General features: G+C 28.1%; 1 protein-coding gene across 2 annotated transcripts in view; it reads right to left on the reverse strand.

Moving 5' to 3' along the window:
* Nucleotides 1-16444, reverse strand: part of LOC123296657 (potassium voltage-gated channel protein Shaker) — a 381812-nt gene extending 365368 nt beyond the window's left edge. For both annotated transcript variants that reach the window (XM_044878221.1, XM_044878220.1), the window contains exon 1: nucleotides 16254-16444. In XM_044878221.1, coding sequence (XP_044734156.1) covers nucleotides 16254-16357 — 104 coding nt within the window. In that variant the 5' untranslated portion in view covers nucleotides 16358-16444. The remainder of the gene's footprint in view (nucleotides 1-16253) is intronic.
* Nucleotides 16445-17418: the final 974 nt, after the last annotated feature.

Genomic DNA, 17418 nt, shown 5'->3' on the forward strand with positions numbered 1-17418 from the left:
CATTGAAACCACTATTTACATTTAAAATATTTATATATCTAGTAATTAAAATAAAAAGCGAATAATATAAGTAATAAAACTTGCATTAGTTCTACTTTAAAACTTTTATTGCATTTCTAGTAAAACTAGGTATTGATCATTGCAGAAGGTAAAAATTTTAATGTTAATTTTATTACTTAATTGTGTTTGTATAATGTAAATATTATGGAAGTTTAAAGCTGTGAGTGTTAAAATGTAATACTAATGTTGTGTTTGAGCAAGTTTTGTGGAATATGTTGTTATTTTTGTGGCGGTTTTAAATTACAAGTTTATTTTTACATTGACGAGCACTGCATGTACACTGTGAACAAGGTTTCAAATCATTGATAAATGTATACAAGCTTAATTTAAGCAGTTTTTGTTTAACGTACTTCATTTACTTTAACTTACTTCATTTAAAGACTTGTTTGTTTTAATCAGAAATATAAACGTAAATTATGTCAAATAAGTAAGGCAGCTAAAAAGTCATTTATTAATTTCAATTTCTTTTTTACTAAATACCCGGTAAACTGTCTATTCCAGAATATATAAAACGACTTTCCTAAATATTTGTATGATAGTTCTTTTTAAAAATGTCATATACAAACCTAGTAGAATTGCAATATTTATTAGATTTTTTTAACGAAAAACGCTAAAGACATGTCACGAACGTTTTATTTTGCCTGTTGCTAGAATTGACATACACTTTTATTGATATCTCTACATATCATTTATAAAATTCTTTAAAAAGTTCAACGATATACAGGTCAAAAAATTTATCAAGCAGGGGTTGTTCTAAGGAAATTTTCTTAAGGTTGCCAACATTCGATCGCAAGATTTTAAACTTTATCATTTAATGAAATCATAGACTCATAAACATAGATCGAAAAAGAACAAGGCTCTGATATAGATTCCAAAGAAATCCCAAATAGTTGAATAAAAGTTCCCTATTAAGTTCCCGTGCTTGAAAGCTTTTATTTTTAAGCATTTATTGCAGTGTAGTTCTATGGTAGTTATAAAAAACCCAAAAAACATGAAAGTTAATCAAGAACATAAATCCAATACATTTATTCATGTGAAATAAACAATTAGTGCTAATTTACGGATATTATTTATTTCGTTTCAATTAGTTAAATTAGTTTGGAAAACCTTTTATATATGTAATAATATTTCATATATTGAAAGAAATTAGCTTCAATTGATAGCGCACAGCATATCATTTAAATAATGAACATACCGGCAAACAAATTACGAATATTAATGCTATCTATCTATGTATGAACTACATTCGAGTCTTTTCTATTCATACCGAGAAATTTAAAGCTTTCGATTGAAGTATTTGCGAATTTGAGTAAAACAGGCTCTATGTATCTGTGATTCAGATTACTTTAAACCGGATGTCATTCCGGCAAACCACAAAAAGGTGAAAAACAAAAACTTTCTGCAAAAATTTTTTAATGCTGGAGATAGAGCATTCTTTAACTTGTAAAATTAATTATAAGGTTATTGCCTAGTAGCTCAGTTTGTTAAAGAGTAACAAATTCCGTACACGGTATGCCTAGGGTAGCGGGTTCGTAGTTTCTATGGCATCAGTTCTTCGTTAACCAAAAGCCATTACTAAACAGTTAAGAGAGACCTGTGATCCGAAATAATCATCCTTTCTTCTTTGAGTAAAAAAACTTTGACCTGTCTCGTCTATTTTGGGATTTATTAATAATCGGCACACACAATCACAAAAAAACTGCTATTCTTTTGCTAGGTTAATTAAAAATTGTACTTTTAAAATTGTCGGATCACGGACATTCCATCTTACTTACTTCCGAACTAAAGGATTTTTACTTTTATTATAAAATTATTTCTATTAAACTTAAAAAAAAAAACAGATTTCGACCAAAATGAATCGTGTGTGATTAAGAAGTTTTCGATTTGGGTGAAAGAGAACATTGCACTAGGAAAATTTTCGTGGATAAAAAAGATATTAATAAAATGGGAGAAAGATGTATCCCGGACCTATGAGTTTCAAAGCCTATAAAAATGAATAACATAGTAATTTATACATTTATTACAAATTACATTATATAAAGATTATCAGCATGAACTGATTTTATTGAAAGTATCATTTACAAATTACAATATTCACTCCTATACATTTGTATTTATCCGTTATGTTCCTGTATCTTATATGTAGTAGTACAAATCAATGAATATGTAGACATAGTTCCACAGGGCGCCCCAAAAGTTTAATAATCACCTTCGACATGTAATTCTGGACGATGTTTGGAGCTACAGGTAAATAATGCAATTCCGTATAATAAAGAGTTGGGATTGGCTGGTGTAGTGCATGGTACTTGCATGAAAGAGATGTACTCCAGTCAAAGTAATTTAATAGCTGACACAATAGGTCCTATGGCTTAAGTAAGTCTGTCGCGGACAGACAATGTTTACATAACATTTTTTCTTTTTTATCATCCCAAATCATTCCCCAAAAAGAGAGTAACCGAGTTTCGAAACAACTTGTATATTGAGCTCTATTATAATTTATAACGTGAGCGCTGAACTTCTATTAGAATATGTTTCTGTAAATATAATTATGAAATTAATCCATACACCGACTTTCTTGTCTTCGAATTTAATTCTATAAGATATGTATGCACACAATTTATAAACATATACATCGGCGTTGTATTAGCTATGTGTGTTACAGTAGTTTAAAATACTTAATTTAGAAAATATAATTTCCAATTTATATGCAATAAATTAATTTCGAAAGTTTTATTTTCAAAGTTTTTTAATATTATTTTGAACTTTATTGATTTTTTGTTTATGTTTTAGAAAAAAAGTTTAGTCTTTTAGAAAAATTAACTATCTAATTATAATTTTTTTTCTTATTTTTGAAATTATCTTTTGCCTAAAATAACATTTATAGCAATTTGTTTCTGTAAATGAGATACATATGCCGATGACCGTAATAACGACCTAGAAAGTTGAAGCTTGGAGATGATCCATTGAACGAAGGAATTAATTTGAAGATTTATTTAATGATTTTTTAAGTTTTCATTTACCGTTTTCAACACTACAATTTTTATTTTATTTTTAATTTTTTTTTATTTTTAGCATAGCTTGAGAGTGCATTCTCTGATCAATTTTAAGTTGAAAGTGCATTTTGTCCAAATCCTAATAGATAAGGAGCTATAGGCACTATTGAATTTAACTAATAAAGTAACGATATATGCCACTTTTTACGATTATATCTATAATATTGCAAATATTGATGCCAGAAAGGTGAATAAAACACGAAAATGAGCAGAATTATATCAGCTATAGTTTTTGAACTACTTTACTCAAAACTATCTTTACTTTATTGGTTAAATTTAATAGTGCCCATAACTCCTTAACTATTGGGTTTTAGACAAAAGTCCAAAAGGCACATTCGACTAATAATTGTTCAGAGAATACACTCCTTAGCTATGATCATCGAGTAATGTCTCATCCTATATATTAGTTTATTAACAAATTAGCAATTTTTATTTTTGTTTTTAAATACTGATTACAACTTTACAATAGTATTCTGTTTTTCTTAACTTATATTGTTTTTTTGTTTTTTGTTTTTTTACTTTGACTAGCAGTTGAGGATAATTGTCTTGACAACTGTTAATACAATCACTGTGATTGTCAGTCAAAAATGTGCATATTATATTTTGTTGGTTTGATATTTAGTAATAAATATCTACTTCAATTTCTATGTACACCCATCAAAACTACCTGGGTGTCAATAGTTTGAGTACAATCAACATTATTATTATGTACTACTATAATTACATCGACATTTCACGTGAATAACTTTACCAACTTTACTTATGATTTAAACATAAATATTTCTAATGTACATTGTTTATAAAATAAAGAATGATTGATGAGTTACTTTAATTTTGTATTGAGGACACTTAAAAAATCTATATTAATAATAATCACATCAAATGTATCAGAAATGTTTTGGCAATTTAATTATTAGTTAAAAATCGATAATACATTAGCCAATTATTATTTAGATCAAAATTTTAATATATTCTTTAATCAACTTATGTATTTTAATCTAGGTCATTAAATGTTTGTTAAAATTTAATTATATAGACATAAAAACTTAAATAAGTTTTATTACTGTAGGAGATAATAGAAAATCTGATTCAGAAATTCTGGTTTTTAATTTTTAAGTTTCTTCTTAGTATGACAAATACTTGATAAAAAAAACATTTTGAATAATTCTTCAGAAATAAAGCCTGAAACCAAATTTTACGTTTTCGAAAAGACTCTATAAATTAAAAGTAGAACTACGTACTATAAGTGTACAAATGACACTAAACGACATTATTTGGAATACTGAAAATAGCTATTTCTGTAAAGAACTCAGCATTGAATTTAAAATAGTTCCTCGATTTTGCGTTACAAAGAGAAAAATTTTGCAGTTTTACTTCATAAGAGAGATATTTTTTAAACAGAAAAAAAAATGACAAGAAAATTATTGAAAATATTAACTAAAACAAAATGAAAATAAAAATTAATAATAAACATGAAAAAATATGATCATTAAAATTTAATGGTAAGAAAGAAATTGACTTTAACTTTATTATCCACCATTAATAAATATTATTATTGTTTATTAAAATATAAGCAAATCGGTAATATCCATGTGGAATATATAAACAACGTTTTATTCATTATAAAACAACGGTTAACTATTCATGTTTTATTGATTTTTTTTTACTTTATATTATACCTGCAAAGAACACAAGTAAAGAATTTTTGTGTTATTTAAATTCTTTGTTATAGTTTATATACAGAGTGTCCACGCCTTAATGTGCGTTGTTATACTCAAGATACACTCTTATAGCAAAACCTTTCTTCTTTTAATTGAAAAACATTTTAATATTCAATGATACCTAACATTTGCGTTCAAAACCATTTATCAAAATAGTACACAGTTTGCTACTATCATCAAAAACATAGTCTACTACAGTTTTTAAGGAAATAGTATAACTTCATTATTGGTAAAATAACGGAGAGCAGTTAGATTTATACCTCTGAATCCAGGGATAGTCAACGAATCTTTATAAAAATTATTCGACTGTATTGTTTAAAGCTTACCCAAATAAGTTAAAAACAAAATTTGTACGATCTTGCCCAAGGGGTGGGAGCCACTTCTTTTCGGAGGTGGAAAAATTTATGTTGAAAATGACAACGAAAATCAATGTAAGTGTGAATTCTAAGCAAAAAAAGTTATTTAAGCATATATCGAAAAGTCAATACTTTCCGAGTGATTGGCGATTGAAATTCGGAGTATTTAACGTCAAATAACTGAGAAACTTGAAGTTTTTTGAAGAAAGAACATCGTAGAGTTTTAAAAGTACTATGAAAAACCATGAAAATGAAAAGTTTCAAGTCATTTGCATGAAAATTGTCGGAGTTTATAAATCATTGGTGACTTAAAATTGTGTAAGAAATACTCTCTACGAGCTATGAGCCTCGAATTTTCCACCACCCTGTATTTTTATTGAAAATAATCATATATGGTGTGGTAGGTGGATGGCATGTTTTAAAAAATAAGGTCAAGTTCCCTAATTAGCATTATTGACATTTTATTTCATTTTTTACTTTTTATGTTTTAAATATTCTGGAGGTTGGTACATTTTGTCATGATAAGGCGTTATTATGATATTGAAAGGGTTGATTTGATTATTTTATACGCATGAAAAAATAATTACTAACTGTAGTTATCCTCTATTTTTTGAGTATTGTTTTTTTATTTGTGAATTTTAATTGAGTGATTGTTAGCAATGAAAAATATTACAATTTCATGAATGAATGAATCATGAAAGTAACCTTTAAAGAGGACTGTATCATTAAAAGTTTTCTTTTTGAAGCAATAAAGCCACCAGCATTTTGGGATGGATTGGTAAATCTCTTTAACTGGGTGTCTTAATGATAATTATAACAATGGAATTTAACCTCCGTTTCTCTGACATATACGCCTATAACAGAGGCCACCCACATCATCATTTGTTAATCGTTATTTATTAAACTGCAATCATGTATACAATTACATTTTTTTTTGATGTGGGTGGAGTCCTTTCGGCTTCCTGGATTCGAACCCGCATTCTAAGTCTAACTAGATAAACGGCCGAAGTCTAACGCTTTAGACCGCTCGACCACTTAATCCCTGGATGTATTTAACTGGGTGCCTTTAAACGCTTTACAATAAAAGATCTTAAAACGAAGAAATAGCAGAAATAGAAATAGAAATATTAATTAAATGTTTTCTAATTACACGTAAATAAAATCTGTTTTCATAGGCAATTAAATAATATAGACAGGTAGGTATTTTGTGTCATGTTAATTATAGATAATCATAATTATGAATGATTTGTCATAAAATATTCTCTATTATCCTTTATTATATAACTAATTTGCTGTACATTTACGTAACTTTAAATATTCATCGTATTATAATTACCTAATTTAATTGGTTTGCACCTCTATATAAACCGCCCTCTAGAAGTGATACTTGTGGTTCTGGCCCTCGCCTCACCTTGCCCGACTTCGCAAAAGGTGGTGTTTAGTACTTCAGTCAAAGACAACTCGAAGCATTCAGACGAGTACAGGCGAGTTTCATCTTCACATTAACGTGATTACTTGTGTAGTTCAGTAGCTTTTGTGGCTTAGTATAAAATTTATAATGGACAAAATCTTAAAAAACGTCTTTTGAAAATAATGCTGTTAAAATTATTAAAAAATTGCTTTATTTTATTGTAACATACATAAAGATAATGGTAATAATGGATATGATAATTATTTAATATCCAGGAAGCTAATGGACAGAGACGAGGGGGTAGGGGGGTGTCCGCAAACTCCAAAATTTTGAATTTGAAAATCTGAAATTCTTGAAAAACTAAAAATGCAATATTTGATTTTACGATAAATGTGTTATTTTTTCATTCCCTTAGATAACTCAGCTTTCGCACTACGAATTTTTGATAATAATGTAATTGTGACTTATTTTCTAAGAGTATTTTATTTTAAACGAATAAAAAAGAAAGAGAAAATGAATCAATTAATTTTTTTGAGCAGTTTTGTTGTATCTTTTATCGATAATATATATAACTGGCGTCAAAATTTAATTTGTTTTATAAAAAAAAATCGTTAATTTCGTAGTTAATGCGAATGAGCAAAATCGTGGTTTTCGAGGGTATTCTTACCTAGATGCAAATGGCTTCTAGATCGGATTTCCAAATCATCTTCCGGATTATAGACTAGCCACTAATTATAAATAATCTTTATTTATACACCCATCAAATATTCCATTTTTCAATTTTCTACAGTGTTTATCTATACAGGAGTCGTATGACGTTTCTCTCATATTTTTCATATATTATTATTACTATTATATATGTTATTATTACTATTATATAATTATATAAAATGGTTGATGAGAGATTTAAATTAAATTAAATTAAAATTTAATATAATTAAATAAATAAAATATGTACCTAAACGTGAAATAAGTATACATTATACATATTAAAATTTTCAACTCCAAATTCATTTAAAATATACAACAAGTAATTAAAATAATAAATCAATACTTTCATTACTTTGTTGTTTATGTAATAGGAAGAGGTATAAACTATAAAATATATTTTCACGCATAAACAATAAAACTTTTTTAAATTTTATTTCAAGGTCATGCAATCATATAATTATAATTAATGTTGTATAATGTTTGTTAATTCATATTTAAAGTCTAAAAAAGTCTCATTATTTTCGTTGAACGCATGGATTGTTTTTAATATATATGAACGTCATTAGTAATCTCTAGAAAAGGACCATACGGGGACTTTGGAATCTAACACGAATCAAATCACCATGAAATTATTGATAAATAACGAAAAGATCAAGGAAAGATAACAAGAGGATTGAAGGAGTTAGGACATGGTGTTGAAATTTTGCAGCAAAAATTCTAGTTAGTATAACAATACTTACTAGGCAGACCACCTTCCAAAAATGGCAAGTACGTAGTTCTCTTACGTACCAAGATGAACGCAAAAGAAAGCTTTAAGCAACCGAGAATATTTTTACATAAAAAATAGTCCAGCAAGACATAAAGAAAACATATACATAATCTCAACGGAGAGTTAATCACAATGTTTCAGACTTGAGCTAGGGGTCCAAATTCCCAAACCAGGATTATTTACAAGTTTAGTAGATTTTCTGGATGGGCCTGCTTCAAATCATAGAAATAACAACGAAAAAATTAATGAAGTTAGGAAAAAAAATGAAATTATCATGCCATTCAGAAAGTTTCTAGATGCTATATTTATCCCATGACCATGACAGTGAATATACTTTTACCGGCCGGCAATTAACAAATCATAAATATTGAACAAAATTAAATAAATAATAATATTATTAACAACAGAAATAGTGAAAATTACATTTTTTTTTCATCAATCGTGTATAAGGAATATTAAATTATATCGCCCTTGAATGTTAAAACACTCTATTTGTTGTGTGTATACCTGTTGTCGCTATTACAACTAGGCCATAATGATATATTAACATACGAAAATTCTCTAGGACACAAAACTACTGTGGGTATAGGAATACTATATTAGTGACGTACAGAGAGTTTAAAAAAAATGTTGGTATTAAATGAGAGGATCTTCATATTTCAGAATTAAGGTTGCAAACAGAAAAGTTAATAAAAGAGTTATGACTAAATAAGAAACAGTTTCATTACCAAAATAACATTATCAGAAGGATTTAGTCATTGAGACAACAATGCTGTTACAAATAAAAATATTCCAAAGTAGGATAACATATCTTGGTTATCATGGATATGGCACGCACATACACACAAAGCATATCTCATTTTGTTACGAGACTTTTTCCCGATTTCTCATCATGTCAGACGCGTAAAGGAACTTCGTTCCAAATGTTATCGAACAAACATTGAAGAAAACAACGTCTAAGAAACCAACCTTAAAATAAAATAAGCAGAATTGTTTATTTAGATCTATTCGGGAATTACGAGGCTACAGCCAGGTAAACTCTACGATTGATTTCGATTCGCTATTCGGTCGCTTTATCTTCTGCCTAGTCTTAAAGTCGAAATTGAGAAAACAACTCTCAAGATTTCCAAAAAAAGACTGTATTATAGAAAAAAAAAAGCGAGAAGTTTTATGAAAACCCGTAAGAAATATGTTATTTTCGCCATTTATATATTTAAAATTTCAAAAAATGCATGTTGACGTGGATGTAGCTAGCACGTTAATCAGCAGACCACGGCCTGATTGAGGCGATATTATTATCTTAAGACAATAATCTATAAAAAGTATCGGTAGGTCGGTGCGGTACACATTTTTTTGAAAAACAATATAATAAACCATACACAACATAAATTTCGAAAGAAGAAACTAAAAAGAAGAAGTAATACACAGCCTGAAGTTTCCTAAGACGAAGGTAACGGAAGGAAATAATCAACAATATTATATATATACCCACGGAAAATGAATCTTAATTAAAAGTTTTTGTTATTATTTTAACATAAGACTTATTCAGTACCTAAGTGTACATGAAACTTGAGTTCGTTTGTTGTTAACTTTCCAAGTTTTCAAACACACATATACATACATTTTTTGTGAAATATGAGAAACGTCTCCTTCGTTTGATGATTACTATACAGGCTATCTCAAAAGCAGTGAACAATTTAAGAATTATTTTTTCTTTTAAGAATTTGTTGAACCAATTTTAAGAAACCTTTATTCCTAATATTCTCAATATTAAAATGTTTGAGCCCGACGATCCTAGAAAAGTACATAGACACAAACGCACTAAGACCGTTAACAAAACTTCTATCGAAGACACAAAGCGAAATCGTAAGCAAATTATATTATTTTTGCATAAATGCTCTCAAGATAAGAACATTTGTTACATGTTATATTTGAAAAATAACGCCTATCGGTTTGCACGCATTAAAATCTGTTTTAAGTATTTTGTCTTCTTTAGCTTTGCTTGCATCTACTCTTGCCACAATTGATCACAGCTCAGTTGGTACTAACAAATTCTTTTGCACCAGGATCGAAAAACGCCGAAAGACTTTTCATCTCAGAATTCCATTTCTTTTGCACCATTTTTCTGGTAGTCATTACTTTTGAGATACTCTCTAATATAATATTTTATAATAACGGTATACGGTACTTTATGTAGATTTTGACCAATCTCTCATTTTGTGTGTGTATTTTCTTTTTTATTATTATTTTTTGTTTTACCAAACAAAATAAACATTAATGATACATGACTTTTTTCATTATGTTATTGTTGGCACGTTTAAAAAATTTTTTGTTATACAGGATGTTTCTGCAAATTATCGTTAACGATTATCAAAAAAACTGGAAAAAAAAAGGTGGTGTAATTGAAAAATGTCTCCAGATGCATATACTCGAACTTAAAATATAGAACACTCATGAAAATGAAAAACTTGCATTGGCAAGTTGCTCAATTTGTTCATTTTGGAAAGTTAAGGTGACGAACTCGTCTATATATCATTATTTTTCCTCTATTTTCTCATAAGTTTCCCTATATCTCAAAAAAAAAACTTCTATCTACAGACCAGATCTTTTATCCTCCATGAAGAAGCTGTTTTCTATTTAGGATAGGTTTAAGGAATGCCAGTTTTGACGAAGATCGCTGCTACAATCAAGTACATAAGTACGCAACTAAAAGAAAGAAGTATATCAAGCGAATTTCCAACGAAGTATAGAGAAAAAACAATAAGAATCAAAAAACAAAACCTTAGTGGGAATATATTCGAAAAACATGTACTTTTAAGGAATTGTATTTATCCTTCTAATCTCCTGTGAACTATTTCAACTGGCAGCCTATCACAGAAAATATGCTGTTAGAGACAAATATAACAACCCAAATACCATGTTCACGAAACGATATTACACGAAATAATGGAGTAAAACCATAGACGTAATGACGTTTTGCTCAGAAAATCGATTACAATATACTAAGAAGCCGATTGTACTGAAGAATATATTTCCTAGAAAAACATATCGAGTTAAAATACTCATACGAAAAAACTTATTACACTTATAGAAATAATATATTTTTTGAGGATATGAAAAATTTTGTAAATCACTTTCATTGAAATGATGTACAATTTTTGAGAAAAGTTTTTGGAAACAACATGCTGTTCAGAAAATATAAACATTTTAAAGTATACAGTAATCAAATTTTCATTGGATACTGAAACAGACATTTTGGATTTTGATTTTGATCTAGCGATAGGAGACTTTTCATTTTTAATGTCGATAATGATTTGAGTAATACAAAAGCGTAGTGATATATATTTTCTTCTTTCACGTCAGAATAGCGCGACACACCGACATTCTTCTTTTGAGGGGACAGAAAGTAGTATAAAAATATTTCATTTCTACAGGAATGTATCTGTTGGCATAACAAAAAATTGATAATTAAAATTAATTAAAAAAAAATTAAACTTCCATTACAAATTTCAATTCAATTCAACTGTAGAAATTATAATCAGTATACTTATCGTTATGTTTTATATGACGTCTGGTTAAAAAAGTATTACTTAACATTATTTTTTGTACACACTCTGTATATAACACACATAAAGTGATATATAGTTTATTTGCATAATATAATACACTAAACCAATAGTTTAAAATATATTAAATGAAGAATTCGACGGAAATGTTAATGTGTTGTGTTTGGAACAAACAGAAACAATACTATAAAAATTTGTGAAGTGAAATAATTGTAGTGGATGTCCTAAAATTACCAGATCAAACAAAAGTTATAAACTCTTTACAAAATTCTAAAATAGGTAAAAGTATATTGGCGATTTCGATCTGTTAGCAATTTTTTAAATATTCTTTTTAATTTTAAGAAAAAATAAAGCAATTTAAATGTATATTTTGTCAGAAATAAAGCTTACAGTAATTTATTACCATAACGTTTTAGTATTTCCAAGTTTAATATTCACAGAGAAATTTACGTTCAAAATTCTAAAAACTTTATATTTTAGGACGGTGAACGTAAATTTCTCTGTAAGTAGTAAACTTTCCGAAAACATTGCCAGGCGGATTTTGCATATTATAAAAATAAACATAGCCTTAATCGATAACGTGTTGCCGCAGATAAAAATACCAATGAATTTTTCGTTTTAGAATTTTGTAAAAAATGCATAATATCTGTTTGATCCGATGTTTTAGGGACACCCTGTATGTGTTAACATCAAAATAATAAATATTAAATGAAAAACAATTTATTTTAAAAAAGGAAATTACCATAAAAACATATGGATGACAAAGACCCTGACATGGACATTTTCTTGATAAAGTTCCATCAACCATAATAAAAACTACTATTTTTAACACGCCTTTATATGGGTACTTTAGACAAGTGTTTAATATATTAAATAAGACTCTCTTTGATTATGGGCCTGTGGTTCATAATTTTAAAAATTCCAAAATTTTAATCGGTGATTATTTCGACTGATTTTCTGCCTCAAATGCTCGATAAGGTGTGCTCGCAAAATTAATTTGAGAATTGGTCTTCATTCGAACAATGCGTAGTTCCCAAATTACCGAAAAAACAAACAATCTTAAAGCTAAATGACAAAGGCTAATATTTTTATTAAAAAATTACCATGGCTATTATTACCATTGTTCGTATGAATAAAAAATTTCTTTTATATACTAGACTTTTAGTGGTTTCTTAACAGGAAGATGGTTGGACTGAAATAATTATATTTCAGGAAATTTGAGTGGTTCTTAGCTTTTATCTGAAAAAATTTCCAGTTAGTTAAGCCATCTAATAATGATAAGAAAAATTTCTACAGTGCTTTTTAAGGTTATTTAAGTTCCGCTTCTCTAATGTAATCAATAAAAAGACCTTAAAAAGTATTCATACCTCCACAGTACAAAAATAAAACATTTTAATAAAATTAATCTATATAAAATCCCTGAATGGTTTTTTGCATGGTTGTAAAATAAAAAATTATTATTTAGTATGTACTTTTAATAAAAAAAGTCGGTCACTTATTCATAATAGTTAATAGGTACAATGAGTTTGTTATATTTTTGGTCATGACCTAATCTAATAAAATGGTTATTGCAACTACTACTATTAACCTTTAGGTTATAAATAAAATATGTGTTAAAAATGATAGGGGAAGGTCATCCTACATGTATGATAGCACATACAACAGAAATAATATTTTTTCCAGGTTATTACTTCAACAATAAAACCAATTTATTTAAATTAATTGCAATAATACATACGTAGTTGAATTCAAGAACTAGAGCCAAAGTGAAGTCGTTTTTACAATAAAACATATAAGTAAACATATCTTTTCTGACTAAATTATCGAAAAATTGAAAGAAATTAAGCAATTCATTGAAATAATCACCGGATAGAAGCATTCGATTCAAACTAGACCCTTGTACTGGCAGAAACTAGCCCCATTTACTGAGTTTCTTCCCATTTACTAACAGAACATAGAGAAACAATCGGATTGATTTGCCATTGAATATTGCAAAAAACCATGTTAATGGACTCAGATTGTTAACACCAGGACAAAATGAGTACACTCACGAAATATAGAAAATCGACTAACAGGGAAATTTTGTGGTAAAAATTATCTGTCACAATTTCAATTACACTAATTTCAATTTTGAATTGATATCTCAGATTAGAATCAGTCTCGTTCGAATAGTTCCTTGGTTGGATTCATATCTTAAGGCAATAAGGAACTAAGAGTTATAACCAACTTGTTAAAATCGTTTGACTTTCTGAACAAAATTTTATTTCACAGCTTGCATTAAGAATCCTAAAAATCCAATTTTTTAAATTATGTTGAATCTAGATAGAATGGAAAACTCTATCCGTAAGAATAATTTCCAAGACTCACCAATTTGACTCTCCATCACAGTCTCCTTCGCCACTATTGCTCAATACCTGGTATGAACTGAACTCCACACTAACTCAAGATTCACTGTATAGAATTGTTTAGAATGCAAACACATAAATCTAGATTGAATCAAGGCCAACAGACATGTTAATGTGCAATACATTATCTACATAGAAATCTTATAACTTTCGATTTCATACAATTGATAAAACTATTTGATATTCATGTTCACAGAATATATTAAACATAATTGTGGATATATCAAGATAAAAAAACCACCCCAATTGCAACTATATAAACACATGCAACAAACACAAGGCTTTTATTGTTTCAGAAGAAGTATTTTACTTCGAAAATCGAAATAGAAAATTTCATGGTATCAGAGAAATTTTGTATAATGTAGCATTCTTTAATAAATGTTTAATCCCTGTATGTATATGTGTGATGCTGCGGCCAGGCAAGAAGGTAAAGACAAAGCAACAACGAAAATAGGCAAGTATTAAATAGGTATTTATATTCTGGATGAATGTAATATATATATATCAATGTATACTAAGTTTTTGACCAGGGCTTGGCCCCGTTTTAGGTCACGGGATATACAGTTTAAAAATTACGATTTTTAATTTTAAAATTATAAATGAAAAATGTGCTTTTATGACTCGAAATCAGAATATTTAAGTATATTTTTACATAAATTATAATTTTTTCAAATTTCATAATTTATTTTTGATTAATACCCTATATTATTGATTCGAACCATAAAGATCATATCCACTTTGCCTTGTTGGTTATTGCATTTAATGTATATGTATAGTTTTTTGATAACCTTGTTTCAACATCGTATAAATTTATTACAATCGGATATTCCATTATTACAAGATAAAAATCACACTGGAAAAGTGTTGGCTGGCATCTTCATGAGCTGTTCAAAGCTATATTGTTTTTCATACATATAGAGACTGCAAAATTATTACTTTTTCAAAGAATAATTTAATATTATGAAAACGTGTCAAGGGTATTATATGATTGTAAAATGTTTAATTGTTTTCCTCGAACTAATTTTCATAATACAAAGTTTATGGTTTGTTATGAAAATCATTGGTTTTTTTGTTTGTTTTGTTATAACTAGGTCTAAAACTTTTAAAGTAGGCTTCTGTTAAAGCTTTTCATCATTTCAAATTATTATTATTCTTGAATTAATTAAGATTAAATTTATAGTCGAATTGTTAGCTCTGTTTATTTTTGAACCAATGTAAACCATTAACAAGGGTTGAATCTTCCTAGAAATATTCGATTATCTTCCAAATAAGCGCTTAAATAATTTTTAACCTACTTCAAACAAAAAAGGAGGAGGTTATTAATTAGACTGTATTTTTTTTATGTGTGTTACCTCAGAAATTTTGACTGGGTGAACCGATTTTGATGATTCTTTATCTATTTGAAAACTAAGATTAAAACAACAAATGTAATATTTGTATATATTGGGGCTCCCCGTGTGGTTCAATTTTATTTTGGTCCAGTTCTAATTACGGCATCCAAGAGAAAACCATAAAAGTCTTAAATTTGCATTAAGTATGATTCCGATTTCGATGATTCTTTTTTAGTGACAAATTAGTTAGTGTACTTCAGAATCACTATAAATTACGAAAAAAAAAAAACTTTTAACAAAAAGAAAACAAGGAAAATAAAAATAATTTTAACTACATTATATTATCGTTATTTTTTTTACTCTTTAGTGCATATTATTTTGTTTTGGAAAAGTTTTTGAAGTCGATTTTCTTTTTGTTAAAAGTTTTTTTTTAAATATTTTTTATCAAGTGCAATAGTTTGTTACCCCTTTCCATATTTTTAGATTTATTTATGCTCATCGTAATTCTGTTTCCAATAACATAGCTCTTTGATTATTAATAAGTATTTGGTGATATTTCGACCATTATATTGATCGAAATATTGCTTTACAGATTCACTGACTCTTTTTCTACGAAAATTTACTAAATTTAATTTTGCTGAAAGAGATATTGTATTTAAAGTTGGTTGGTTCTAGCTATCATGTCTCAGATCTTCTCGGTTACATACATTTTGCTGCCGAAACCTTGCCAATTCTTATTATTAAGAATATTACATACACGCTCAATGCAAAACTTGTAATTTAGTAATTTAGTGTTTTTATGTAGTTTAAAATGTTAAAAATGTATTTTTGGACAATGAATGTAAATATGAAGTTCAATTTTAATCTTACCTTTTACGAACTTTACGCCGTGGTCGACGATAATCTCCATTAAGATTTGGGTCATTATCTAAACCTCTACCACGATGATGTCCTCGCTTAGCACCAGATGACATGTCACCACCACCACCACCGGTAGGTTTCTTTTTCTCCTGTAGTGGTGTAATTTCCGTACTCTCGTCAGGTATGTCAATAATGACGCACTGATTTTGATCACGTGACCTAGTGTTGTCCGCACTAAGCTCGGACGAACCTGAGCCTGGGCCACCCATCAACGAAATCCAGAATGTATAATCCACACAATAATGTGAGGCGAAAAATAAAATTCATACACGTCTTGGTAATCCGTGGTAAAAATTTGTATGTAAAGCTTTTTAAATTTTTATATCAAATATTTGGATTTATTCACAAAATATTGCTTATGAGTTTTTATTATTTAAAAATAATAAACACTAAATTTTTTTATTAATTTTTATTTAGAAAAATAATGTTCACTGATATAAAATAGATTTTTTTTTCTTAAAGTTTGTACAAAAGTTTGTAAATTGTTGCGTTTTTTTTTTTTTCGTTCGTTTACGAAATATGAATTTGGTTCTTTTTGATATTTTGTTTTATTCAGGATGCGTATTTCGGGATATGGAATGTTTTGGTGGTTTTAAGGCGTTTAAAAGGCAAATCGCTCTAGAAACAATAACAATTTTTTTTAAATATGGTTATTAAATCCTTCAAAATTGAACATCTTATTTATTTTGATTATTTGATTTACATTTCCGAAACTGCATGGAAAGTTCGTCTACTAAGCAGGTGTGTGTACAGAAAAAAGAAAAAGCACTAAAGTGTAGCCAATGTATACTTTCGGAACGATTTTTTTAGACTAATATTTTCTGAAAATAATGATTGAAATACGGATTATTATAACGAATAGTGTTAAATTCACGCGAATTATTAGGTGAAAATAATATTGATACACTGTACCTATGATTCTCAGATACTATCTACATCATTGACTAATCTATTCGTGGTATAAATGAAAGTCCCTATCCACAGACTGTCTGTCCTCATTGAACTCATTAAACACCACGTAGTGAATTTTGTAACGGTTTTCACCTCATGTAGACAAGTTTCTTCAGAAGGTTTTTGTATGGTACATTCTAATTAAAATTTTGTAATTTCATAC

Source organism: Chrysoperla carnea, chromosome 3 (assembly GCF_905475395.1).
Source record: "Chrysoperla carnea chromosome 3, inChrCarn1.1, whole genome shotgun sequence".
NCBI classification, from domain to species: Eukaryota; Metazoa; Arthropoda; class Insecta; order Neuroptera; family Chrysopidae; genus Chrysoperla; species Chrysoperla carnea.